The sequence below is a fragment of the Coccidioides immitis genome, assembly GCF_000149335.2.
Source record: "Coccidioides immitis RS genomic scaffold supercont3.2, whole genome shotgun sequence".
Taxonomy (NCBI): domain Eukaryota; kingdom Fungi; phylum Ascomycota; class Eurotiomycetes; order Onygenales; family Onygenaceae; genus Coccidioides; species Coccidioides immitis.
This window is the reverse complement of record NW_004504309.1, coordinates 1,136,969-1,161,030: the sequence shown is the minus strand read 5'-3', so window position 1 is coordinate 1,161,030 and position 24,062 is coordinate 1,136,969. Positions and strand designations below refer to the sequence as shown.

Genomic DNA, 24,062 nt, shown 5'->3' with positions numbered 1-24,062 from the left:
CAGAGTGGTCTCATAGCAGAACCTGGTACGCGGCCGACTGGGATTTGAAAATCACACGATTGGATGAAGCTCATCAAAGTGAAAGAGGAGACCGGGGGATCTCCACGAGTCGGCTGCCTCGTTCATTTAGTTCGAATCGCCTGCTTGTGTGACGCTAGTTGACAGTTTCTTACCTCGCAAACTATAGAGTACATGCGCCGCCAGGTGCTATTCTTACTAGCCATTCAGAAGCACTTGACTGACTGTCCGAGTGGACGCTTTCCGAGCCGAAAGTCATTTGCTGAGAACGATATCGAAAACATAGTCATCCTAGCTCTGATCATCCAGCTGCTCCTAACCGTTTTTTTTTTTTTTTTTTTTTTTTTTTTCCCGGGCAATTCAGCCCTGAAAGACGTCGAAGTCCTCGGTACATGCAAATAGTGTTCCATGCAGGTGCTCGGGGCTCGACTGACCACGACGTCCGACTGAAACTGTTGCGCAAGCGGTCCGCTCCCCCAGCAATCAGTAACTCATGTCAGCATCTATGTCGCAACCCAGCAAGGGTACTACCGTTAGTGTAGCCAACCGTTCAGACTCATGATCAATCGCATGGTGATGCACAGCAAGGTGGACCTAGGCTTTGAGAATTCAGATTTGCGCAACCTATCAAATCCAATCGGCCACTTCATTTGGCCATACCTGCCAATCACGATAAGAACCCGGGCGGAATCATGCCATTGTCCTGGTTCTTAACCTCGACCGGCGTTTTTTGGCCACTTGGATTTCTATGAATCTCCCTCTACCCGACAAGCTAGCCAACTTACGGCTAAAATTCATTCCGAGGTCGGGGCCGTTGTGTTCTCCGGTTTTTCCTCCAGTTCTTCCAAACGCGGCAAACTTCTGGAACGAATCCCAAGATTAGCGACATGTGTCCATGATCATGGACATCCAAAGTAACCCCAGTCCTGCCAAGCCGAGCGTTACGAGTTTACGAGTGGCTAAGTTTGTGGTCGCTGACCTCCGCCATCAAATCGTCTTTTCTCAGATTAACTATACTCCGTACGGGACGGGAGTTCATTCAAGATTGGAAGAATCCACAGCCTGGGGAATCGAATCGACAGTTGAAACCCCCTACATCTGGATGGAGGAAGTGCCTGTCTAGCCGGGGCGATTGTTTTCTGTGGAAATTTATTTTCAAGGAAAACTCCGAGCGGACAGGCACTTTAGAGCCGCTTAGCTTTGCATGAAACTCTTCCCCTCAGGCTCACTCCTACCTGTGAGCGACAAAGCAGTGAATACATATCAAACTCCATATTTGGATCATCTTCTAGGTTTGACGATCGTTGCTCGGCATGACCCACTCCACCCCGGCGTCTTTCGCTAAGACTTCCTCGACGGAGGACGGAGCACATTAGTTACTGGCGAGTCTGTCGGGCACTTGGGTGCAAACCTGCCTTCTGAGGCATCTCCCTCTTCCAGGTAGTCCAAAACCCTGCGAGCGACTCTCGAGTTGGAGATTTGCACCTCTTCGAAAACGCGAACAAATGTGCGATCAGGGCTTCATGGATCCCAGTTCATCAGTTAGAATTGCAATATTTTCCAAACCAACAATGTGCCAATTATTTCAGCGTTCAATACGATGATACGAGCTTGAATTGGAAGCTCTAAAAATGGACACGACTTCTAGGGGTATGGTGCCGCCATCAAACGGCACATTTGACCAAGGAGGGTCTCAATCCAACGACCTAAACAAGCTTGAAGGTAAAGCAAGCGATTTTGTGAGTTCCGGGTATGTCCTGTCAATGGTGAGGTTCGATCTGAGGATGAAGATATGATTGGCGTAGCTGAACTTCCTTTTAGGCCAGTTGATTTTCTGGGGAAGTGGAGAGAGGGATCGGCATGAGGAGGTTCTGTGGAAGATGTGATATTCGACTTTATGGTAAGTTCTCGACTGGTTCTTCATTCCAATGTCGATGGGCGTAGAAGAATGCAGCAGCGGATTCCATTCAGAAATTGATGTAGGAGAGGTTGACTTAACTTCTGGCTTCATGGACAAAAGAAAAGCAAGCATTTTTGCCCAGGATCCTTGGCGGAGGCTCCTGCATTCAGCACTGTTATTGTTTGCCCAAAAGCGCGTACTCCGCAAAATAAAAAGTCAATAAAAAAAAAAAATTAAATAAATTAAAATGCCCAATGGGCACCTCTTAAGGGATATGTAGATGTTACCAGTCTGCGCAGGGACTCCGGATGAGTGGTCGAAAACAATCAGGATATGGATAAAGTCGGATAATCGAGCATCGAAGCTCGATAACTGCAGTTGGCCTTCGATGCCCTGGTGGTTGGTTGGTGAAGTTCATCAGTATTTACTTTCTCGGCCTGTCTTTCTTTCATTGCTTTGTTGCCCTCATTACTCTGCACGGAGTACTCCGTACTTACTGCTCATCAATCACCAGGTTGACAGCGGGCGGATGAGCTCACCTTTCGACAATCTCTATTGACTTGCCCGACGCTCCCTGCGCACCGGAGACCAAATTTGTCCTCCAATCCAAAGGGATCTGCGGAGTGCAGCCTTCGAATCCAGGAGTTCCCTGAATTAGTCCATGAAATCGTTACAATGCTAACACAGACCGGAAAAGATCTGTGCACCAGCAGTCGCATGACCCATGCAAAATGCAACCGGAGAAACTTTCGACTGCTGACAGACAACAGGGGGGAAGCAACAAAACAGCGGACCTTGGGGTTGCGAGGAGCCACTCAGCATCTGTACTGAGCGCTGAACCCTGGACTATTCCCCCGGCCAGGGAGCCCCAGTAAACAGCGCTACCTTTAATGCTTCAACCGAAAAGAAGCATTTTTTTGTTTTCTGTCTTTTAGAAGCCCTCTGCCAATAAACGCCGATTTGCCTCCCTTCCTCTTTTTCTTTTCTTTTCTTTTTTTTTTTTTTTGGTTGGCGAGTCCCTGCAATGAAGAATATTAGAGGAACAGCCCATGGCCACAGAACACATCCATGCCAGGGATGTCTGCACATGAGCATCCATCGGTACGCATGCTGCCAAGAATTTCATGGTGAACTCGTTACACGCATAGCACCTCAATATAAACATATTACCTGCCTTTTCATGGCAAACACATAGAAGCTGAGGACTTTTTCGCTGTCAGAGAATATCTCCCCATTTACTCGGCGATGCCCTCATTGTCGGCGAAACATTGTCGTGGCTAGTTGATAATTCGGAACGAACGATTCGTTCTTTTCGCCTTGGACTAGTCAATAGAGGCCATTCCCAAGAATCCAGTTGCCGAGCCCGTGACTCAAGGACCGGGAACAGGTGCCGTTTCCTCTCGGGAGTTGACTTCCAGTCTAGGCGGAACCATGGAGGCGAAAGGGCCTCCGCAATTTTCGAGCGCGTGTGTGCTCAAAGAACTCGCTAAAAGGCGAGATATTCTGCGGCAACAGATCGACTCGGTACGGCCTCTATCAAAAGGGGACGGGGCTCGAGTTTGTCATAGTGCGTTTTTTTATTGTGGAGTTGATCGAGTTTCGTTCAAATGATTTGATGTGGCCCTCGATTTTCAACAGAGTCACCAGACTGCATCGGTTTGCTCAACTCCACGATGGTGACTTGGGGATGGGAGTTTTGTCTGAGCACTCGATCCAGCCTGCGGGGAGGCTCCACACGACAAAGCTCCGTGAACAAAGTTCAATTTGCAAACGGGAACATGCCGCAAAAGCGGGGAGAAGTCGAGCTGAAAGTAGATTCGATAGATCATATCTGTTGAAGTCCTTTTCGCTCTGTAAAAATGGTTCTCGAGAAATTTCCACGGGCCGCGGCTCCATTGGGTATTATTAGTTCTGTTTGCTTTCACCCTTCAACCCGGACGCTGGACGGTGGACCTCACGTCTGAAGCAATGAACCGAAAGTGAATCTGAAAGGGGAGCTCTTACAGGGCATAGCAGCCTACTACGCACGAGCTGCAGTTTCTCGTGTCGCATTCTGTCACACAGTCTGACTTGTAGAGTGGCAGTTTTGCAGCTAATACAGTGATGGGTTATTTCCTCAATTTTATCTGGAATACTACCAGGTCCATTGCCACCTGACTTGCATATCGGCAAGATGGTGACGCGGTCAGGGTGCACATCCACTCTTTAGCTGGCATCGATTGTTGCGTTCCCTTTTTCTCTTCTTTCTCGCAATGCATAGATATTGTACAGAGTACTTCCCCCAGCATTTTTCTCTGATATACCTGATTTCTATCACCAAGATTATTGATTGATTGCATTGTGAGGATAATATCTCAACAAGCGCCTTTTAATGGTCTTTAATCGCCTGGGTATCACAGCCGTTTAGTCACGCTTCATCATCTTGATAGTAACACAAAACCCTTGTGTTAGCTTATGGTAAAGTGGTACAAGTATATTGCACAGCCTACAACAAAGAAATGCTTCTGAAATTTGACGTCGCATATTACTTAGGAGAAGCAGAAGAAGAGGAAAGCCGAGAAGCACACAATAATGCCCATGAAACAAGGCCCGGAAATCCACACAAATATTTTTGTTCAAACATCTGTTGTGTGTCGTGCTCCGTAGGACTAAATGATTTCGGAGCTTCAAAGTCTGGTGTATCTTTCATCTTTAAAATCCCCTCCAGAATATCCCGGATATGACTCTAGAATGTTCTCGAAGGAAAGTTTTTAGGACTATATCGGCTGTTCTCATCTCTTTCTCTCAAAACAGAGCTGTCCCTATGACGAAAAGGGTCTCTTATGATTCTTCTCCATGATTTCAAAATACAAATGCAGCGGTGTGCATTGCAGTTTATGCAAGCCGAAACTTCACCCGGCGCCGTGGAATATGGAACTTGAACCGCTGCTTCTTCGGTTTAACTCTTAAATCGCTTAGACACGGTGCATAAAATAGTTTCTGGGTCATGATGCCTCTTATGGTGCCGAAAGAAACAGTGAGCCATACCACCACAACCGCAACTGATAATATCTACAAGATATCACATCATTAGTCGGGGGGGAGTTTTACTTAAAAACCAACATATCAATACGTACCGTCCCAAGCACCTTGAAAAATTTGGATGGCATCACCCTTGATAGTAATACTGTGGCATTCGAATACACCCCCAACGGGAAAACACTGGCCCACCAACCGATCGTGAAAGGGAATGGCCTACACCGGATTAGGGAGACAATGGCTACGAATAGCCATGCGAGTCCAAACCCCCACAAAACGAGCGCAGTCACAAAGCCAATCGACTCAAGCATATTTCCAGTAGATGGCTGCAGAGTGTTAGTTATCGCAAAGACTCTTTTGGCCTGTACACCGAGATTTAGAATTCTATTTGTAGATAGATTGTCAGCGGATGTCTCCCTTGCTAGATATCATAGAAAGAGAGTCACATACGTAAACGCTCCCTGGCCCATTGGACCCAATGGCAGGCAAACGCTCACAATCACAGATTTGGCGGGGAGTTTGTGCAGTGCCAGACGCTGGAAATAGGTTGCCAGAATAATCCCCGCCAGACATATACCCATACCCCAAAGGATGTAGCTCGTCACGATTGTCCAGAGGGCCATTTGAGGATCGGGGAGAGCTTCCGCGACAATAGATCCCGTAGCTGCCGCTACTATGGTGCTGATTACAGGTAATAACCAAACCGCAGTCACCGATTGTAATTCAATCTGTCTTCCTGGTATCATTCTGATCGAATAAGAGTAGTTCCTTGCGAAACAGTCTGATATCACGACTCTAAGGTTTATGATCACTCACAGAAGAAATGGCAAGATCAACGCACATAACGCTGCAACGACCGAATCAGCAATCCAAAAAGCCCATGCAACAATAGTAACCCAAGATCCCCAAGCCGGAGTGCAAATGTCTATCATCAGATCAATAATCGTTGAAAATGCCATCGGAAATGCGCCGAGAAACATGGACTGGAACGGTTCGTTGATCATAACCGTCCATATTTCAGGATAGAGCGTGTATCGCAATATACTTATAACTAGCGCGAGGGAGAATAGGAGGGTATTCAGCCCGAAGATGCCGACTGAGATCCAATACAGCCAAATGCCGTTATAGGGAAGATTGAAAAGAAGGATGGAAACTATGCCAGTTCCCATCGTTACCGTGAACCACCTGGGCGTTGTCACGCTAAAAGTAAGCCAGGGTCCAAAAGGGTTCATTGAATCAAACGACAGCAACATAGAAAGGGGGCTTTCAATCGCCAGCTACGCAGTGGGAAGCCTTACGAAGGCGTAAAATTTCGAACTATCTTCCGCCATCCTTTGTTATGTTTGTCGACATCCAGGCCCAGAGGAGGCTGGAATTCTGGATCCGTTATCGAGGCATTGTTAATCACGGTGGCAGATGGTGGAGGAGGATAGCCAGCATGGGAACCATTAGCTCGCGTTCTCGATGAATGCGCTCTTGAGAGGTTGGCGAGTTCAATAGACATTGGTTTAACGACAAAGCAGGCGAAAAGCACAATGAGGTTACAGTACCTGCTTCAACTAGGGCTTGACTTTTTTTTTTTTTTTGCGTATCCAAATTAAGCTTGGATATTTGGCAAACGTGGTATAAGCTCCGTTACGTCATTATTCAAACTCAACGGGATTCCCTGATCCGTAGTCGACGAACCACTATGAATCGGACGAAAAGCATTAAGGAGAGAAAAGTTGCAATTCTTTTGAGAGATTGGCAACTGTTAAGGTAAGCTATGGGTTTCTAGATGGTGATTGATCATCTATTTGGGACCAAAAAGAGCTTTGGTCGTATCGTAGGTGTATTTAAGCTCCTTGTGCCAGTAATTTGTGGTCGTGGGTTTTGCCACAAGCCATGCTTCATCCAGCGTAGCAACGACCTCCTCAGGCAATGGGCCCTTCTTAATGTCTGCCAGATTTCCTTCCAGTTGTTTGAGACTGCTAACGCCGACGATAATGCCGTCGTTGCCGCCGTCCTTGATGTTCAGAGCAGAATGGTAACAGACCCAGCGCAGCGCAATTTCAATCAAAGTCAAGTTGTGCTTTTGTGCAACTGGCTCGATGATTCTGAGGGCATCAAATGTAGCATCCTTGAAATAACGGCTTCTATACAAGCGTCCAGTGGGTGCGTTGACGTCGCTATATCGCCCATCAGCTGGAATCTCTGCAGTCTTATACTTGCCCGAAAATAGGCCTCCAGCAAGTGGGTTGTAAATGACGATATCTATTCCGTATCGCCTGCAACAAGGAATCAATTCGGTCTCAATGGATCGTGCTGCCATGTCTCGGTTAGATCCATCACAAATTGGCATTAACCCGGTAACACTTACTGATTGCATTGTACATGCCCTGGTAGATCGTTGGCCGCACCCAGCCGCGCTCATTGCATATTGTGACAATCTCCGCCACTTCGAAGGCGGTATAGTTGCTCAGGCCCAATTCTACAAATTTCCCTTCCTTATGCAATTGGTTAACGGCTTCCAAGGTCTCAGCGAACGGAACGGAGCGGTCAGCAGCATGTAGGTAGAAGATATCGACACAGTCCGTCTGCAATTCCTTCAAAGACTTCTCCAAGTTCTGGCGGATCACTTCGGGCTTGTGGTCACCGGCGTTGCGCGGATACCATTTCGTAGCAATCTTGAGGCCTCGATCCCTCCAGCCGGCTTGGGCAGTGAACGCCTCCTGTTGGCCTCCAACGTAGATTCGCGCGGTGTCGATTTCGTAGAAATTATTGGCCGTCAAGCAATCCAGGCACTTTTTGAATTCATCGAGCGAGGTAATTCGCGCGCCTTCCTTCTCATCGGGGCCAAAGGTCATCAACCCGAGGATGACCCGGGGCCCAGAGTGAGGAACGACAAGGGGCATTTCTAAGAGATCTCAGGGTGCGGTTTTTGGTTTCCGACAAACGGTTTCAAAGAGGGGCAAAAATGGAGAGGTCTCCGTGGTGAACAACAGGGCACCAGCGGTGGATACAGTGAAGAGTGGGCCTGACGATTCCAACAGCGGTTTTAGCTCAGTTGGGAGAGCGCATGACTGAAGCTTCAACTTCGGTGGTTGATTAATCGACTGAATATCATGAGGTCACCCGTTCGATCCGGGTAAATCGCACTTTATATGTGTTTTTGCGGCGCGTGCCAACCTAAGCTTTTTTTTTTTGAGTATTTGTCACCAACTTTTTGGTCTGCCCCGCGATTACGATCAACCCCCACGGCTGTGGGAAGTTTCCTGGTCCACCACAGCTGTTTCATGAGCTGTCTCCACGGCTTCTCAGGGATTGTGTCTGCGCTCAATTGGCGGTATCTGAAGACCAGCTTGCGGCTCTGGCGGACAAATCAGACATCGGATCTCTTTGGCTCCACAGCTTCCCTATTGCGTATCTCTGAATGACTCTCTCAATCCAAGCTAGCAGATAAATATGTTATGAACCTCAATATAGCTGCTCAAGTTGCGATGGCGTGGCTACTTTACAGGGGTATAAACGACTTCGAACTTGGCAGCAAAGGATGCAAACAATGAACGGCGGCTCCGTGGCCAATTTTGGATTAAATCAACGACTTCGAATCTAGTATCCATTCCGCCAGGAATCCAGTACTATCTCCTCCAAAACCATCGAACGAGGATATAGACCTTAACATACCAGGGTTTCAGGTCCAACGGTGTTTCGAGAAATAGAGCGAGGCGTCCGAACAATCATAGACATTCCACAGGCCAGACCGTATAGGTAAGACAAAAGGATATGGGGTAGGTCTTCGTAAATCGATCCTGAAGGAAGCGGGGAGATCTGCCTCGTCGGAGCGGCCGCCGCGTTAATCTCTGTGAAGGGGACGATCAATGTCAGACCATCATGGTACTAAAGAATAGGCCCTGTCCTTCGAAAGAGTTAGCCAAACTGGATGGTGGGATGAAGGCGGCCAGTTGAAGCGCCCTGCTGGCCTCCCCCTTGTCCCGGTCGGGGCTTGCTGTCGTCGCGATGGCCATCCGTCTGGCTGGTCGTTGCGCTTGGGGACGGCTAGTTAACTAGTTAGCTAGTCGGAGCCGCACACGACATTTGCTGACTAATACCTATCTACATTACATAATCTACCCAAGTCACATGACTGGAGTGCAATGACATAATCGTTGGCTTGGCTGGTTTGATAGTTACCCCTGACGTCCAAAGGCCACTCACCACTTGTTCGGAGGAGCTACTTTTTTTTTTTTTTTTTTTTTTCTTAACCAGAGAGAGGGCTGTGGGAGAGAATCTTGATATTTCCCTGCAACATTTCCAATAAACTGGCGCCCTCGATCATTTCCACTTTATTTCAGTTCCTTTCCCCCCAATACTCCTCCCAAACACCTTTATCAAAGCCCTCGTGTTCTGTATCCAACCTTGACCCACAGCGTTTAGATTATTTAATCACATTACGGAGTACAGAGTATTCATTCCTCCAATCCGGCCAAGCCGACGACATTCACACTGCTGCGTAACGACAAATGCGCGCAAGGATTTCCGATACAGGTTGAGTGCCGTCAAGGCCAGTTTACGTCCAATAGACTCGTTCGCTCGACGCTCCAGTTCGGACCCTTCTTCCCGCATGGATGACGTCGACTCCGGCCAGCGAGGGTGATATTGGTAGGATTCACAGAGACAGGTCTGTCGGGCCAAGCCCAGGCTGTTCTTTGCATCAACGACGTAGCTCAGCCCAGGAGGAATTTCGGAGGGCGGCTTCCTTGTCCACTTCGTCGGAACACCGTGTAGAATTTGACGACAATCGCCACGCCTTCCGTACAAGTCTATCCGGAGACGACCAGACAGACGACGAAATGGCTCTTGCCCGCCCGTCGATAAGTCGCCAGGCCGAGAGCCGGAGCAACGTGCCGTTGTTGAAAGATGAGCGTCGTGGGCGGCAGCAGAATGTACCATTTGTTAGAGGAGCGGATAGCAGGGCTGTTTCCAACGCGAGCAGGAGATCTTCCTTCAGAAGCAAAACTCCAGACTACGATTCTGAGCGAGCCACTCGCCGGAAATACGTAATTGCTTCTTTCTTTCTCGTTCTGAGCCTGATCAGCTTCACTGTTCAAACGCAGACAGCCGTGTTCATTCAACAGGAGCTCGGATGGGATAAACCATATTGCATGCTGTGAGTTCGCGGTCACGGATCACTCAAAAGGCTCCTTTCGCCTCCTCCCTTCCCTCCGCGTTTCCCATTTGGACAATGATTTAATCCGTTATATCTAAATAATAGCTACATGACGCATGGCTCTTGGGTCTGCCTATGGCCGGTGCAACTCCTTATCCTTCGAATCCAAAAGCGACATTTGTCATGGGCTGCGTTCTGGCGTCGACACGTCTATCTTTTACGGACCACTGCACAGATGGTAGAATCTCAGGATCTCCATCTTACCTCTCGCGAATCTCACAAGTCCCCTATTCCCTATATAATCAGAACGACTGCAATCGTGACCACGGCTCTCACAGTTGCCGGAGGGTCGTGGTACGTTGCTGTCAACTTGACCACGGGGAGCGACTTGACTGCGATTTACAATTGCTCTGCTTTCTTCGCATATGCGTTTTCGATTCCCCTATTGAACGATAAGCTGCGCTTCGATAAAGTCTTCTCGGTCGGTGTCGCCATAATCGGGGTGATAATCGTCGCATACGGCGGCGGTCACCCCGACGGTATCCCACCCTCCGAAACGGAAGCCGAAAAGGCGTCCAATCGTACTCTAGGGAACCTTATCATCGGCGCTGGAAGTGTGCTGTATGGCCTTTACGAGGTTCTCTACAAGAGATTGGCCTGTCCCCCTGAAGGCACCAGTCCCGGACGTGGCGTCATTTTTGCGAACACATTCGCAAGTTTAATCGGGATTTTTACGCTCCTCGTGCTTTGGATCCCTCTGCCGATCCTTCACGTATTCGGATGGGAGACGTTTGAATGGCCACAAGGAGAAGCAAGGTGGCTTCTATTCATCTCAACTATCTCTAATGCCAGTACGTCGCGCCAACGGGCACCCGAACTCTCTTCAATAATTATTCTGTACCGAGACGCTGACCCTTATTTTACTATTTTTAGCGTTTTCGGGTTCCTTCCTTGTCCTTATCTCACTTACATCGCCCGTCCTCTCCTCCGTCGCCGCCCTCCTGACCATCTTCCTCGTCGCTCTTGTCGATTGGAAGTGGAACAACAAAGAACTCAGTGGTGCGTCGATAACAGGTGGAATCCTTATCATCATTGCATTCTTGCTATTGAGTTGGAGTACCTATCGGGAGATGGACGAAGAGAGGCGACGAAGATTAGAGGAGGAGGGGTCGGATGCAGAGACCGACGACTAAGGCCCCATGGTTTCATTCTTCATGGGGGCTTTTCGTTTTGCAAAGATACGCGAGTTTATGTGGAAAAAGGTGCATGTCTCTCCTGCTATTTTGCATTTTCAGCTACTTTCCGTCGGCTCTGGGACGGTATTGCATCTGGTGGTTTCTTCTTGATAAAGATAAACTTATTTTCTTCTTCCCTTTAACTCCGATGATTTAAGTTCTTTATTTCTTTATTTATTTATTTTCCTATTTTCTTTGGGCAAGAGTCACTGGTGGGATTTAGACTGGGGATTGAGGGAATGTATTTCTGCCTTTTTATACGGAGGACTTATGTATGTGGTGACAATTCTATGGTCCGCGTTATGGACAGTTGGGCTAAACGGAGTCTCTAACGAATATCACGAAACACACCTATGCGGTGCAACGACCTTCAAATGATATCATATATTGTCAAACTCGGTAAGCTCAGGCTCATGTATGGTATGCTAATCGAGACATTATCTAGGACCAAGTTTCGACAGGATTCGAGGGCCCTGTTCTTGCCATTCCTGCTTGGATATCCACATATTGTCTTTGTCTGCGAGCTGCAGCAGTGATGGATCTTGTTAGTAAATGAATTTCACGTTTGCTCGAGAATGTCCGCTTACAAGATTAGCCAACACAGCTCCACCAAGGAAGACCATATGTCGCCTGCGGGGAGGATCTTCGATGCGGACTTTGAATTTCTATAGGTCATCGTTAGCATCCCTTGTAGCATAAAAGAGAGTTGGTTTCTTACGTTCAATCTCTCAGGGTTTCCACCTAGTACCCTGGTCAACCATAGCTGTTTCAATTCCTTCTCCAACCGGGACGGTAATCCGGGGTACATGCTGCTTCCACCACTGAGAACGATAGCTTTGTACAAACTGCTGCGCACATCGACATCCGCGGCTTGAATAGTGTTGAAGAGAAATTCGGCGATTCCCGGTTGCTCTACATCGACCAAGTGTGGCTGGAATAAGCATTCTGGGGCCTCGAATCGTTCGCTTCCCACCCGAATTACTCGTCCGTCGGGGAGGGTATATGATTCTACGAGCACGGTGGTATCTTCGGACAGTTGCTGGTCGAGCTCTAGATCGTAAGAAACATAGCAAAGCTTCTCCTTGATTTGCCGGACTGTTTCGAAATCGGCTGTTCGGTTCAGGGCGTAGCCTCGGCGGAGGAGGAGCGCGATGAGATTGCGGGTGACGTCTCGCCCGGCGACGTCAAGACGGCGGGTTAGGTGGTTTAGTACCGTGGATTCGTAGACGGGCACGATGTGTGTTACGCCGTCGCCGGAGTCGACTACGACACCACTGCTTAGACCTAGCGAGAGTCAGTATGGAAGCTACAGAACACTCGTCTTATGCAGGAGTCACTGATGAAAGTACCTTGCGCGTAGAGGGCCAAAACAGCCTGAATAGCAACGTAAACTCCGCCAAAGTTATATCCTTCAAACATTACCTCGCACATCTGTTCCCGGTTCTTCAGCGGATTCATTGGTGGTTCAGTGAGGAGGATCTTGCGACCGGTGGGATCAATCTTCATCTTATCGTAAAACGTATAATTCCACAGATGTTGCATGTCATCCCAATTCCTCACGATTCCATTTTCCATCTAGCATCAGCCAAGAGGGTCAGCACCGGAATTCCCATCATACATCACGCACGATCACCCCCGGGGAAGGCGCCCCGATAAAAACAACTGGAGCCGATTCAGCATACAGGATAGCTAATCTGCAACATCGATCTCGCCGCAGCAGCCTCATCGCCACACATGATATCCTTGACAACGATGTCCCCTGCCTGCTCCTCGGACCGGAGAATCGGACGCCCCACTATCGAGGGGAACTGATGTTCTGGGAAGTTCTGCAATTGCGGAAACAGCTCGAGTTAGCTTGCATGGTGGCTTGCATCGATGCGCTGGGGACGTGCCTGTCCTGCATATCCGACTTTTAAGAAACCGGTTCCTCCATCGAGAACTGTGAGCCAGGTGGGCCGTCTAGTCAGCAGTGAACTGGGGACAAAGGAGATGAGCTGGCACACACACCAATCGGAGGCTCGGCCGCCATCTTCGGGGATATTTAGGGTATATCGGATATTTAGGTTGAAATGATAATTGGAATTAAGAAAGGAGAGGATTATAGAAAGCGGAATTTACGTCGGTGTTGTGTAGCTGGCGCAAGTGTATACAAGTCGACGGCGGAGTTGGAGGTGATGATGCGTCGCCCAATGGGGCTTAGTGAGGGAGTGACGGTTTGCCCGTTCCCAGAGCTTCCGAGCTCAGTGCAAACGCAACTTTCGACAGCGAACCAACATCTTCACGAAGACAAAGTCTGCAACCCAGCATGTTGGGAAGCGACTATCCTATCATTCAATCTTTACCCTGGCATGTTTATCCTTGTGATCAAAAATCAAATAAGGATTCCCCTAATCCTGAGCAGTGTTGACAACAAGAACCGCAATGACTTGGCTATATCTAGAAACTGGGCACTTATGCTAAGAGGTAGAAAAATCTTTTTGAAACCAAAGATCAAATCAAAGACAAGAAACCATGTGTCCTCTGGCCTTTCCCGCAGAGAACAAAAACGCCAAAAAGCCGTGAACCCTGGAAACCAAGCTGAAGATTTGGGGACGACGCCCATGTGTGCGCTAATATATGCCAGAGAAACAAAAGAAAAGGATACTAAAGAAAGACAATTAAAGTAAGAAAGTCAAACTCCGTTTGTGGAGGTGTCCCAAGGATCAGTTTTTATCCGACATGTATCAACTAGATCAGGGTAATGTTTTGCAAATGCTGGCCCAAGGGACCAGTTGTTCAGATTCCGCAGGTGACTTTCAAAGACCGGATTGATCACATATTCTTCCGAGTTTGGGATCGCTATTAGTGCGTCGGAATCAGAGTAAGGCCAGTTTATACTCAAAGTTGTCGTATAAGGGATGAACCAGTTACTAAAATCGTAGTCCGTATGGCATGCAATCATGCGATCTCGCATGCGTGGCCATGGCAGATAATCCATCCAAGGTGGATGAGGGGTGACAAGCTGGGAGACTCGCGGAGTAATCCATTCCGGAAGACGGTCATAGTTTTCTCGCGTCGGATAAATTTGCCAGCGCATAAGTAGGAACATAACATAGACCACGGCAACTTTCTCCGGGAGGTCCCTTATGTCAGGGAACTTGCTAATTATATCGGTGAAGACCTTGGAAAGCGGGTGGGAATTGTCGCTTTTCTCTGGATTCAATAGTGACGAGACACTTGGATAAGGGGGTCCCACAAGGTGACCTTTGGATACACCTTCAGCGGCTTCTCTTTGACGGCTGCGAAGGAAATTGAGAAGTATACAATCGAGCGGACACGTTGGCTCTGCATTTCGGATAGGGATGACAAACGGTGGCATAGTAGTATCGAAAATATTCGTTGAGGTTACCTGCACCTGATGCTGATAGCGCAGCTGCCCCTCATGGGATGGGGATGGAGCGCTGGGGCGCAATTCGTGGACCTTTGAGCCCTGTCGAGAAGAATCAATGAGAAAGTTCAAGCCCAACCTCTCACCTGAGCCGGAAAATTCGAGCCCATGAACAAGATTACGCTTTTGAAAATCAAATGCGTTGCATTTTGGTAGTGCCTGTTCAGTGAAATTTGTAGCTGCAGCTGCAGCTGCAGTGGTCGGTGGCCAGTTCGGCCTGAGTCCCTGCATTGGTCCCGGGAGTGAGGGAGATGGGCTCTGGCCCCTGCGTGGCGACCCGGTATAGGTTGTACCACTAGGTAACGACTCGAGACTCGCAGGAGTTCTGAGGCAATGCTCTTGTGTGTGTGAAACCGAGGCTCGCCGTTGTGACGAGGTGTCCGACTGAGGGGCAGGGGAATGCACGACCGAATCTAGCTGCGATGCCCACACCCCCAGGCGATCCGAGGGCCGGCTCGACTCATTTGAAGTTCCGCTTGTATCAACGGGCAGGCCATTGTTGGTGGCTAAATTCGTGGGGCTCAGGATAGGGTGGAGTATAGCCATGACAGACCCCAAACGCCTGCGAATTTCCTCATTTTCCGCCTGTATAATTTCCTTCTGGCGCTGTGCCTCCTGCAGGTCCTGATAGGGCTGCTGGGAGGTCAATTCTTGAACCCGCTGCTGAAGCGCATCTATCTGTGCCTTTGTCCGTTTCCGAATGGCTCTCTGGGCCTCTCTGTCGTTGGCGCGCTTCTTGGCCAACTGCTCAGGGGTAAGATTGGCGACACCTCTGGATGTAGCCGTGGCCGCCCTCTTCTTCCCGGCAACCAAGCGCAACGGCGGTTCATCTTTCGTCGGGGGATCGATCTTAGGTTGGAGGTTGGAGGCAGGATTGCGAAGGGGGGCTTGCTGAGTAACCGTCGAAGCTGGTTCCGGTTGAGCGGCATGGGGGGAGGTGTGCAACGCATGGTCCATTGTGATCTGGGGAGTAGACGGGCAGGCCTGATCAGCCCTTGCCAGCCAAAGGTGGCAAGTGACCGGCTTCCGAATATCAGTTCCGGGCACTGGAAACTTGCAACACCTAATCAAGCTGCCATCTAACAGCCGTGTGAGAGATAAATTAAAAAAAATAAATAAAAAGATAAATAGGAAAAAAAAAAAAGCCAATTGAACAAACGTCAACGCCAAAGTCGTGGGGTCAATACGGTGCCGGAGGGGGGGCGGGGAGCTCCGATGAAGGTCCGGATAGGGGAAAACAGGACCTTGATGTGGCTCATTTATTCATCGTCGACGAGACATTGCTATCGGACCGGTGGACTGAGCAGCACCCCAGATGACCTTTGGAAAAGCTCCCGCTGAAACTTCATGGTAGGGCGACTGAGGCGGTTGATTCGAGGTGTGGGAGAGTTCTGGCCGCAGTGATTGGCCGTCGTGCATGATTCGACTCTCCCAGACGCCACAGCAGCGAAAAGGCCTGGCCGATTCGAGCGTCGGTTGGTGCCAAGGCGAGGCTCGACCAGAACGCTAGTCCCGTTACGGTTAGAGCATCGCCGAATCCGGAGAGCCGCGGTCCCAGAGAGGAAAAGCGCTGTTCTCGCAGTGTGGCGCTTGCGGCGTGACGTGGCTTGGCACCAGCCAGCTCTTCCGCCGGTTTTGGCGTTTTCCGCCTGGCTTGCTGTGTGGCCTACCGCGACCAGTTACCGTGCACAGGACCCTGCTGCCCTCGATGCTCTCTCTGCCCATCCAAACCATGGTTGAGAACTTCTTGGGTTGTCCGAGATCTCTGCACTGCGAACTTGAAGGTTGAAGATCAGTCTGGAGCGCTGCGCTGTTGGGTGGCATGGTTGAAATGTTGCGCTTCGGCGCCCGTCCTCCGAGACACGGAGTGGTTTGATTGATATGAACGTAAGAGCCTTCGAGTTATTGTCAGCGGGTTTGGTCCTAAGTTTAGATACTTAGAACCCCTCCATCTTGACTAGACCAGCAGATCAGGCGGGGGTATCTATGTGATCCGACCATATATATATATTTAGATTCCTGGCATCATCCATGAGCCTGAAGGAGAATATATTCAAACCCCTGAGAAACCCAAGGAAAATTGGTGGATATCTCTGTCACTCCCAGCTCTTAGTACGAACCAACACACAGCATCAACTGCATCTTGTTCAGTCCTCCTCCAATAGCCTGGACTATTGGACAAGTGTATGAAGCACTTTGATAATGTTCCCGTAAACTCTCCGAAATGTTTCCGCTTCTCGCACTCCATATGGGGCCCGTGAATGGCCAAAATACCGAAATAGTGCTTCTATTGTTGACCCCAGCTGCACCAAGCAGTCATAATCGTTCCCAGAAGCCTAGGCAACAGCCTCATCAGTCTATGCGGGCGAGTAGCACCCATGACATGATAATTACATTGTTGCTGCCCCGCTCCGAGCGGAGTCCGCCACCCCGGACATCCCCATTGGCCAAAGCACTTCCATACCCCCGAAATCCCTGTACACATCGAAGGAGAAATAATCCACTTCATCGTCAAGCACGTTCCCTTCCAAGGGTGGAGCGGGACGATCCGCCATGACGCTTAACAAGGTCCGCATGCGATGGATGGTGTGTAATCCAGGTCCAAAGGCCATTAACTAGTAAATATGTCTCCGCAAAGTGTCCGCGATTGCCGCCGGAGCAGGAGATATCTCGAAATCCCTTCTGAACGAAGTGGCCATTACTTGACAAATAATACCTGAAGCGCAAGCTATAAATATGGCTTGACTTCCCGTTGAATCAGACTGGTTCTTTAGCATAAAAAACGACTTTTCCAAGCATCGTTCTGAATTTACATCTATCCCCTTAGTATAAAAAAGCAACAACTTTCCTCCGTCCACGCTTGACATTCCAGGACGATAATCATGGCCCATCACCACCACCATCATCACCACGGAAATACAGGAGACTATGCTTCCAAGAATAAGGAATATTGGAGGTATGACCGTCACAACCAGAGACTTCGTAAAGTCTGCCCTTGAACATCCCGGATAGAGATTACAGCCCAAACATGAAGACCTGGACTTTGCTGATCAAATTGAGCAGCGAAAATGCAGAGAAAGCCTTCGACCACGACTGGGTTCGGGCCCTTGCGGCTCAGATTGAAAGCCATCTAAAGGAGAACTTGTCCTGGATGGGCATCGATGCCAAGAACGACGGGGAGAGGAAAATGCTTGACTTTGCCTGTGGAGATGGCTTCCTTTCACATGTATGACCAATTGATATTTGTTTTTCATTTAAACCGTCCGATGGCATGTTGCAGACAAAAGGCACTTTTGCGGCTAACGGCATTTTCTGAGCCAGGCTCTCCGTCCCCATTTTACCAAAGTCATCGGCCTCGACCTTGCAGAAGGCATGGTGGACAAATATAACCGTCGTGCGCGCGAGGCGGGCATCCCCGAATCCCAGATGCACGCAGTCCTCGGTGATCTCACGGGGGCCGAGATCTCTCCATCTCTGATTGAAAACAAGGAGCTATTTGACTTTGATCTAGCTATCAGCTCTCTAGCTCTGCACCACATCGAAGACCCGCAGCGGACAATCAATAGGCTTATGGAGCGACTCCGGCCCGGCGGAACGCTAGTTATTATCGATTTTGACGTCGCAAAAAAGGGCGAGACGTGGGTCTTGGATGATGCACCGGCGGCACATACCATCGCGCACCACGGATTTGATAAGGCCCACATGGAGAAATTGTTAAACGAAGCAGGATGCAAGGATGTGGACTATGTCTGGCACAAAGAGGAATCTGAAATGCCCCCACGAATGGGTGGGAAAAAACAGTTGTTTTTTGCTCGTGGACGGAAGGCGTGAAGTTCTCTTAAGCAAGATATGTAAGTGTACAGGGGAGGGAAAGCCAGAAACATGGGAGGAATATCGTGTCATGATGAAAAATAATACTTCAACACCCAAGACGCGAGAAAGAGGTATGTAGGGTGAAGTAAGAAATATCTGAAATTAAATCACCAAAGTAGCTAATTCTCATCGAATAATAAGAAATGCTCTATCCGCATAACATGAACAATCAAAGTGTCATGTCAAATGAAAACAAGGTCTTAATCGCACACGGTTAATCATCTCAAAAAAGGAAAAGGAGAAGGAGAAGAATATTAGCTCAATAAATGGCCCATCTTCCCAATCTAAGGAAAAGGTAGCTGTTAGCACCACACTCAAGGACACTTTGTAAGGGCACCCTACCTTCGTCCTCAGGTATCCCTCTACTTCCGTACTCCGAATCCCTTTCTCTCCATTAGTGCTCCAGGCTAATGGCACCATTGGCACTCTTTCTTTCACAATAACCTCGCGATTCGGGCCCTCGACCGCCCGAATCTTGTCGGGGTTGTTGGTAAGCAATCGAATACCAACGTTCTCAGAATCAATGCCTAATCCAAGGTCGACAAGCATTGCAGTCGCCAGACCATAGCTACGCGCATCCGCCGGATGTCGAAGAAGTAAATTAGCCTCCACGGTATCCGAACCAAGATCTTGCAGGTTGTAAGCTTTGAGCTTCTCTCCCAGCCCGATCCCGCGACCTTCTTGTCGCAAATATATAATCACGCCTCCCGTGGGGTCAGCCGACATCAATCTTGCGGCTTCGTCCAGCTGTTCGCCGCAATCGCAGCGAGCCGACCAGGCCGTTTCGCCGGTGTAACACTCAGAATGTATCCTGACCAACGGGGCCTTGACTTCCCCGCTTGCACTCTCTTCCGGTAACGATTCGTTTTCCTCTCCTGGATCCTTTATCTTTGGGGATGCAGACGAAGGCTTTTCGGCCGAATCGTCGTCGTCGTACCGACTGCTAATTCTTCCTGGCCGTAATCTCCCCACATATGCCCCGCGAATCATCCTGTCCATCTCTGTTTCCCCTTCCCTAACCCGATCAAGGCTCCTACTCCGAATCGTATTACCAAACACGATTGCTAGATGCTCTTTATTATCGACGTCGTTCTGATAGAGGTGCAAAAACATCTCCGAGCCACTGGTGGTGGGTATGCGAGCACGAACGATGCATTCGACATTAGGTAGTCTGGGCAGAAGCTTCGGAGGTTTTGTGAATGGGGGACGGTCTTTCGTTCCGGGTTGCGGAGATAGGAGAGAAGGAAGCAAGCTGCCGGGGGTCAAGGGGGGAGTCTGGGCGGGAGAGATGATGGAGGCGGGTAGAGGTGCGGTGGAGGCGTCGCTTTCGTCTGCGGCATTATGGCTACTACTTCTACTTATTTCATCGTCTTTGACGCTGCGAGGTGCATCTCTGGGGCCAGAGGTCGGGGCGGACGCGGGAGAGTCGGTTGGTAGGGCGAATTCTGTGAATTGTCGCTTTGGATGGATTGGCTGCGGGGCGAGGTATGAAGAGGAGTGGGAAGGGAAGTCGGGCATCTCGGCCACTTTAGACAACTAACTCGCAGCAAGGAAAAACAAAAGGGATTAGGTAGCAACTTGCATGAACTAAACGACCTAAAAAAAGAGGGTTGGTATATTGATATTTCTGCCAAAATAGCAAACCCGCTTGGAGAGAGTCGGGGAGCTGCGAGCCTCGGCCGGAAGCTGAGTAATGCTTGCGGAGATTTCTTCTGCAGCGGAACGGAAATACATATTGCCCCCCCCGGCTGCGGTCTCCGCGCCACTCCACACCAGGCGACTCTGCGGGAACAAAGCCGGAAAAACAAGCTCTTCGCTCCATTTCAGGGTTGGTACTCCTTTAAAGGAGAACTTCTCTACGGAGTACTCCGTAGAGATTCATATATCCTACTCCTTGCCCTCTACCTTCGCTGAAGGCTCTTCACCGCTGCCAATTGGGTAAGGGTTGAGGAAGGTTCAGTGGCTGTTGGTGCACGCAGCGAACAAGAGCTTAAGGTTCAACCGATCAGCAGCAACCGAAGCCGTAGCGCGCTCTCTCTCAGTAGCCTTGAACCTTCGTTTCGTCGTAGAGAGATGTCATAGAAGGTCAACCCATTAAATGGAGTGGATTTCGAAGATCTCCAAGCCAGGAGAAGACTCTGGGCCGCAGACAGCTACGTGATGCCGCTCACAGACACTATTCGTGCCCTCATAGGGCGCTCTTTACGAGGCGCTAATCTCATGTTGATACTTATTTTCAGCTAACTGTTTACCTCTCTGGTGCTCACGTTGATCCTTCAAGAAGATCCTTCCAGTCTCAAATCGGACCAAGGTATCCCCTGCATTCATCGACGAAGGTTTCCTGACGCCAGTGACAGTTCTTCGAAGGCTGACTGAGCAGTGGCCTCTGCACAAGCCCCTTTCGTTTTCCTTGTCCAAGGTATGCCATCATGCAATCCTTAAAGAGGCCTTTGGAACCTTTTACTTTGCGCTTAATGTCCTTGATTTTGTTGGAACTGTCACATGAGTGTATGAGACGCTTTTTTTCACGGGTGACCTTTCGAAGAACACTCAATGAAAAGTGTTTTGTTAAATATGTTTTCCTTTCTTATATCGACATTGGCATCTTATTTCCGCCGTAAGTGGCCCCCGTCACCGGATATACCGTCCGTCTCGGGGTGTGGTGCTATGTTCTCAACCCAAGGGTTCCCCAACGATCCCATGTTCACTCGACTTCGCCGACGGTGCATAGAAAATGCCGGTGTGATCATCCATGACGAGTCTGGGATAGATGCCGGCTATGATCACTTGGTAGGAGACGTCATGCACATGCGAAAAATACTGCAAAATCGACTGCCAAGTTCTTCATTCGACGAGAAAGGGTGTCTGCGACAAGAGGCCGCCTCGATAGCGCTCGTTGTATCTGCTGGATATTATTTTATCGTGAGCTTCCTGGCCATCGCGGCATTAGGAGGTGTATGTGTACCATTGGGTGGGTTACGAAAAGATGTTCATGCTAATAAACAAGTCATTGATGCGAGCCGATGATAGGAAAAACTGTCACCCCAGAAGAAGCGTTATACTTTTTGAAAAAGAGCAAGGCAGCCTGCGTCCTCGCAGATGCAGATACCCTTGAAACGGCCGAAGCCATCGGAGCTTATGCCCGAAACCAGAATGGTCAGAAGGTGCATATAATTCCCATAACACGGGCGGGGTTGCGGCCAAACCTACGCCTAGAATTGGAAATTGATGAGGAATTGTGCTTCCCATCTAACGCTGGATCTCTTATCCTATTTACCTCTGGCACAACTGCGCTTCCGAAAGGGATTCTTCTTCCGCGTCAGCTGTTCTACGAGATAGAAGACATACCGCCCATAACCGGCCTCTATCTCTCATCTAGCCAGCCACAATGGATAGGAGGCGCAACTGGGCTTATATTCAGCGCTATTAATGGGGAAAGAATACATATCGTTAATGGTGGACCTGAGCCTAGGAGATACTGGGAAATTTTACGGAAAGGTAAGGTCACGGAAATGGGCGCATGTCCAACACTCCTAAGGACATTGATGGAATACTATAACGAGCATATCCGTGATCTGCCGACTGAAGATCGCGACGCATACATTAGTGGCGCTCAGAGTCTCCGAGTCGTATACTCGAGCGGCTCAGCCCTTAATCCGGCGACTCGCCAGTTCTTTGTGGATTTGATGAACATGCCTATCAGAAATGCGTACGGGATATCGGAGATGGGTGGAGGCTTAATGGTAACTTCTGCTGAGTCGGCCTTACTGGATGTACGTCCCGAATTCTTTTGATCCTTTGTCTTCTATTGACCGCTGACTGCCGTCAAGGGATGCATTGGGACGCCTATTCCCGGGGTGACAGTAAAGCTTTCTGAGGGTGACCACGGAGAAATCCTAGTTAAGAAACCCAGCATGTTCATCCGGTACGGGTGTTGATGTTGCTACACCGTTGCAGGGCTTTTCACTTACACTCAAAGTAGCTACGTCGATGACCCAGCCGCTACACATGCTGCATTCGACGATGAAGGCTTCTATAAAACTGGTGATCATGCCCACCGCGTTGGAGATAACTATTTTTTTGATGGCAGAGTTTCATATGATTGTATGTGCCTTCTATATGACCTGAATGATAGACTTTCATTTAGGGCAAAGCTAACAACGACTGTAAAGGGGTTCGGTTCCATGAGTACAGGATATCTGTCCTGGAGATTGAACAAATCCTGACGGACCTTGGATACATCTCTGAGGCTCACGTCATTCCGGTTCCAGATCACGAGGCTGGCGGGTTGGTGTCCGCGCTCGTTCGAATTCGCAAGCGGAACGCCGTCACAGAAGAACATGGCGATATCACCCTCCAAAAACTACGCCAAGACCTCGCCGCCGCCAATATTGCTGCGTACAAGCTACCTGCACTTTTACGAGTTCTCAGGGATCACGAGCAAGTCCCCCTGACGGCCTCGGGCAAAGTTCTGAAAAAGCAATGTCTCCAAAAATTCTTTGACATATCCGGATACCTACCGGATCAATATGCTGTTGATGGAGTGGAGTACTGGGGAAACAAGCTCGACCTGACCGCTTCGACACGTGTAGACGACTGGGGAGAGCTATAGCGAGTGTTGTTGGCAACTGAAATTGACATAACACGACCTCCAGCGTTCGAAAATACTCGTGTTTTTACATTGATTCTTTCCTAGGGAGAAAGGCTTATGTTCCATCTTCTCCGAACCGAACTGATCCTGAAGAAACGAAACAAGCTTCACACATTGTTTTGCGTAACTAAAGCCTAGAGATTAATTTCAGCGCAAGAAGATCTATATTTTCCAAATTTTCACAACCTTCTCTACATCAACTCCACCGGGGCAAGCATGCCGACATATGCAGACATGTCCCCAGATTGCGAATTTATTGATTGCCTGGTAGGATAGCATACATTGGTTGCAGTCAGGATACTGAGCCACCCTGCGCCGCGGAGTGCTCCTCCCGTCATTTCCAGCCAGGTTGAGCAGGTGCCTTGGAATCATCCATCCATCCTGAGCGCGGAACAAAGAAGGTCCGATCGGCGAGTGGGGGGTATTTATATGGACTTTTATCGAAATAATAATCACGTTACCATTGGTCAGCCCTACGGTGTGGGGCTGTGTGACCATCTTCAAAACAGGCTGCGGAAAGGAGGGGGAAAGCGGAATTACCCGATCTCATCAAAAACCCATAGATATCAGCGAGATCCACGGAGAGAGCAAAATCACAGCCCATGCGGGATGAGATCTTGTCGATGAGATAGTAACGGACGCAAGCCAAGAGAATAGCTTGTCTGATCTCAACAGGGAGAAATGCAAACTTGACATGACACCAGACACTGGACCATATTGCTAAATGTAAATGTACAAGAAATTGAAGGTGGAAGTGGGGGTAGCTGTGATGGTCTCCCATTTGAATTGGT

The 24,062-nt window shown here is 49.2% G+C and overlaps 11 protein-coding genes and 1 non-coding gene across 12 annotated transcripts; 5 read left to right on the top strand and 7 right to left on the bottom strand.

The window, feature by feature from the left end:
• Nucleotides 1-1,711: 1,711 nt before the first annotated feature.
• On the bottom strand, nucleotides 1,712-2,644 carry CIMG_11631 (uncharacterized protein; the record flags this gene model as incomplete). Its single annotated transcript, XM_012358624.1, has 4 exons — nucleotides 1,712-2,078; nucleotides 2,181-2,311; nucleotides 2,458-2,567; nucleotides 2,608-2,644. 4 exons carry the CDS (start codon nucleotides 2,642-2,644, stop codon nucleotides 1,712-1,714), a joined length of 645 nt encoding a protein of 214 aa, XP_012214047.1.
• Nucleotides 2,645-2,995: 351 nt separating this feature from the next.
• On the top strand, nucleotides 2,996-3,827 carry CIMG_11630 (uncharacterized protein; the record flags this gene model as incomplete). The annotated part of the gene is made up of 3 exons (XM_012358623.1): nucleotides 2,996-3,019; nucleotides 3,245-3,442; nucleotides 3,636-3,827. 3 exons carry the CDS (start codon nucleotides 2,996-2,998, stop codon nucleotides 3,825-3,827), a joined length of 414 nt encoding a protein of 137 aa, XP_012214046.1.
• Nucleotides 3,828-4,405: 578 nt separating this feature from the next.
• Nucleotides 4,406-6,455, bottom strand: CIMG_05899 (sulfite transporter Ssu1). The gene is made up of 5 exons (XM_001242002.2): nucleotides 6,235-6,455; nucleotides 5,753-6,121; nucleotides 5,387-5,683; nucleotides 5,035-5,320; nucleotides 4,406-4,969 (listed from the first exon to the last, which is right to left on the bottom strand). The coding sequence occupies exons 1-5, from the start codon at nucleotides 6,438-6,440 to the stop codon at nucleotides 4,793-4,795; spliced, it is 1,335 nt and encodes a 444-aa protein (XP_001242003.2). The 5' UTR covers nucleotides 6,441-6,455; the 3' UTR covers nucleotides 4,406-4,792.
• A 42-nt stretch (nucleotides 6,456-6,497) lies between these two features.
• CIMG_05898 (aldo/keto reductase) lies at nucleotides 6,498-8,053 on the bottom strand. Its single transcript, XM_001242001.2, has 2 exons — nucleotides 7,296-8,053; nucleotides 6,498-7,240 (listed from the first exon to the last, which is right to left on the bottom strand). Exons 1-2 carry the CDS (start codon nucleotides 7,828-7,830, stop codon nucleotides 6,729-6,731), a joined length of 1,047 nt encoding a protein of 348 aa, XP_001242002.1. The 5' UTR covers nucleotides 7,831-8,053; the 3' UTR covers nucleotides 6,498-6,728.
• Nucleotides 7,968-8,073, top strand: CIMG_15043. The gene has a single exon. It is a non-coding gene; the product is annotated as a tRNA-Phe (tRNA).
• Nucleotides 8,074-9,200: 1,127 nt separating this feature from the next.
• CIMG_05896 (uncharacterized protein) lies at nucleotides 9,201-11,278 on the top strand (the record flags this gene model as incomplete). The annotated part of the gene is made up of 3 exons (XM_001241999.2): nucleotides 9,201-10,085; nucleotides 10,191-10,936; nucleotides 11,019-11,278. Exons 1-3 carry the CDS (start codon nucleotides 9,544-9,546, stop codon nucleotides 11,276-11,278), a joined length of 1,548 nt encoding a protein of 515 aa, XP_001242000.2. The 5' UTR covers nucleotides 9,201-9,543.
• A 418-nt stretch (nucleotides 11,279-11,696) lies between these two features.
• Nucleotides 11,697-13,449, bottom strand: CIMG_05895 (actin). The gene is made up of 7 exons (XM_001241998.2): nucleotides 13,328-13,449; nucleotides 13,213-13,259; nucleotides 13,003-13,146; nucleotides 12,670-12,895; nucleotides 12,039-12,604; nucleotides 11,908-11,985; nucleotides 11,697-11,844 (listed from the first exon to the last, which is right to left on the bottom strand). The coding sequence occupies exons 1-7, from the start codon at nucleotides 13,347-13,349 to the stop codon at nucleotides 11,758-11,760; spliced, it is 1,170 nt and encodes a 389-aa protein (XP_001241999.2). The 5' UTR covers nucleotides 13,350-13,449; the 3' UTR covers nucleotides 11,697-11,757.
• A 274-nt stretch (nucleotides 13,450-13,723) lies between these two features.
• CIMG_05894 (bZIP transcription factor) lies at nucleotides 13,724-15,941 on the bottom strand. Its single transcript, XM_001241997.2, has one exon. It carries the CDS (start codon nucleotides 15,702-15,704, stop codon nucleotides 13,992-13,994), a length of 1,713 nt encoding a protein of 570 aa, XP_001241998.1. The 5' UTR covers nucleotides 15,705-15,941; the 3' UTR covers nucleotides 13,724-13,991.
• A 151-nt stretch (nucleotides 15,942-16,092) lies between these two features.
• CIMG_05893 (uncharacterized protein) lies at nucleotides 16,093-17,342 on the bottom strand (the record flags this gene model as incomplete). The annotated part of the gene is made up of 3 exons (XM_001241996.2): nucleotides 17,142-17,342; nucleotides 16,479-17,083; nucleotides 16,093-16,413 (listed from the first exon to the last, which is right to left on the bottom strand). The coding sequence occupies exons 2-3, from the start codon at nucleotides 16,569-16,571 to the stop codon at nucleotides 16,093-16,095; spliced, it is 414 nt and encodes a 137-aa protein (XP_001241997.2). The 5' UTR covers nucleotides 16,572-17,083; nucleotides 17,142-17,342.
• A 74-nt stretch (nucleotides 17,343-17,416) lies between these two features.
• Nucleotides 17,417-18,789, top strand: CIMG_05892 (uncharacterized protein). Its single transcript, XM_001241995.2, has 3 exons — nucleotides 17,417-17,703; nucleotides 17,811-17,973; nucleotides 18,069-18,789. The coding sequence occupies exons 1-3, from the start codon at nucleotides 17,630-17,632 to the stop codon at nucleotides 18,576-18,578; spliced, it is 747 nt and encodes a 248-aa protein (XP_001241996.1). The 5' UTR covers nucleotides 17,417-17,629; the 3' UTR covers nucleotides 18,579-18,789.
• Nucleotides 18,790-18,874: 85 nt separating this feature from the next.
• On the bottom strand, nucleotides 18,875-20,233 carry CIMG_05891 (GTP cyclohydrolase II; the record flags this gene model as incomplete). Its single annotated transcript, XM_001241994.2, has 2 exons — nucleotides 18,963-20,233; nucleotides 18,875-18,904 (listed from the first exon to the last, which is right to left on the bottom strand). The coding sequence occupies exons 1-2, from the start codon at nucleotides 20,136-20,138 to the stop codon at nucleotides 18,875-18,877; spliced, it is 1,206 nt and encodes a 401-aa protein (XP_001241995.1). The 5' UTR covers nucleotides 20,139-20,233.
• A 961-nt stretch (nucleotides 20,234-21,194) lies between these two features.
• On the top strand, nucleotides 21,195-23,232 carry CIMG_05890 (uncharacterized protein; the record flags this gene model as incomplete). The annotated part of the gene is made up of 5 exons (XM_001241993.2): nucleotides 21,195-21,591; nucleotides 21,651-22,393; nucleotides 22,451-22,545; nucleotides 22,603-22,724; nucleotides 22,793-23,232. 5 exons carry the CDS (start codon nucleotides 21,195-21,197, stop codon nucleotides 23,230-23,232), a joined length of 1,797 nt encoding a protein of 598 aa, XP_001241994.2.
• Between the last annotated feature and the right edge of the window lie 830 nt (nucleotides 23,233-24,062).

Coding starts and splice junctions, on each gene's coding strand:
- CIMG_05899 (XM_001242002.2), bottom strand. CDS start 6,440: ATGTCTATTGAACTCGCCAACCTCTCAAGAGCGCATTCATCGAGAACG. Junction 6,122..6,234: donor GTTCGAAATTTTACGCCTTC/GTAAGGCTTCCC, acceptor GACAACGCCCAG/GTGGTTCACGGTAACGATGG. Junction 4,970..5,034: donor TTTTCAAGGTGCTTGGGACG/GTACGTATTGAT, acceptor GATATCTTGTAG/ATATTATCAGTTGCGGTTGT.
- CIMG_05898 (XM_001242001.2), bottom strand. CDS start 7,830: ATGCCCCTTGTCGTTCCTCACTCTGGGCCCCGGGTCATCCTCGGGTTG. Junction 7,241..7,295: donor GGGCATGTACAATGCAATCA/GTAAGTGTTACC, acceptor GAGACATGGCAG/CACGATCCATTGAGACCGAA.
- CIMG_05895 (XM_001241998.2), bottom strand. CDS start 13,349: ATGGCGGCCGAGCCTCCGATTG. Junction 13,260..13,327: donor GGCGGCCGAGCCTCCGATTG/GTGTGTGTGCCA, acceptor CCTGGCTCACAG/TTCTCGATGGAGGAACCGGT. Junction 13,147..13,212: donor AAGTCGGATATGCAGGACAG/GCACGTCCCCAG, acceptor CCGCAATTGCAG/AACTTCCCAGAACATCAGTT.
- CIMG_05894 (XM_001241997.2), bottom strand. CDS start 15,704: ATGGACCATGCGTTGCACACCTCCCCCCATGCCGCTCAACCGGAACCA.
- CIMG_05892 (XM_001241995.2), top strand. CDS start 17,630: ATGGCCCATCACCACCACCATCATCACCACGGAAATACAGGAGACTAT. Junction 17,704..17,810: donor AAGAATAAGGAATATTGGAG/GTATGACCGTCA, acceptor CAAATTGAGCAG/CGAAAATGCAGAGAAAGCCT. Junction 17,974..18,068: donor GAGATGGCTTCCTTTCACAT/GTATGACCAATT, acceptor TTTCTGAGCCAG/GCTCTCCGTCCCCATTTTAC.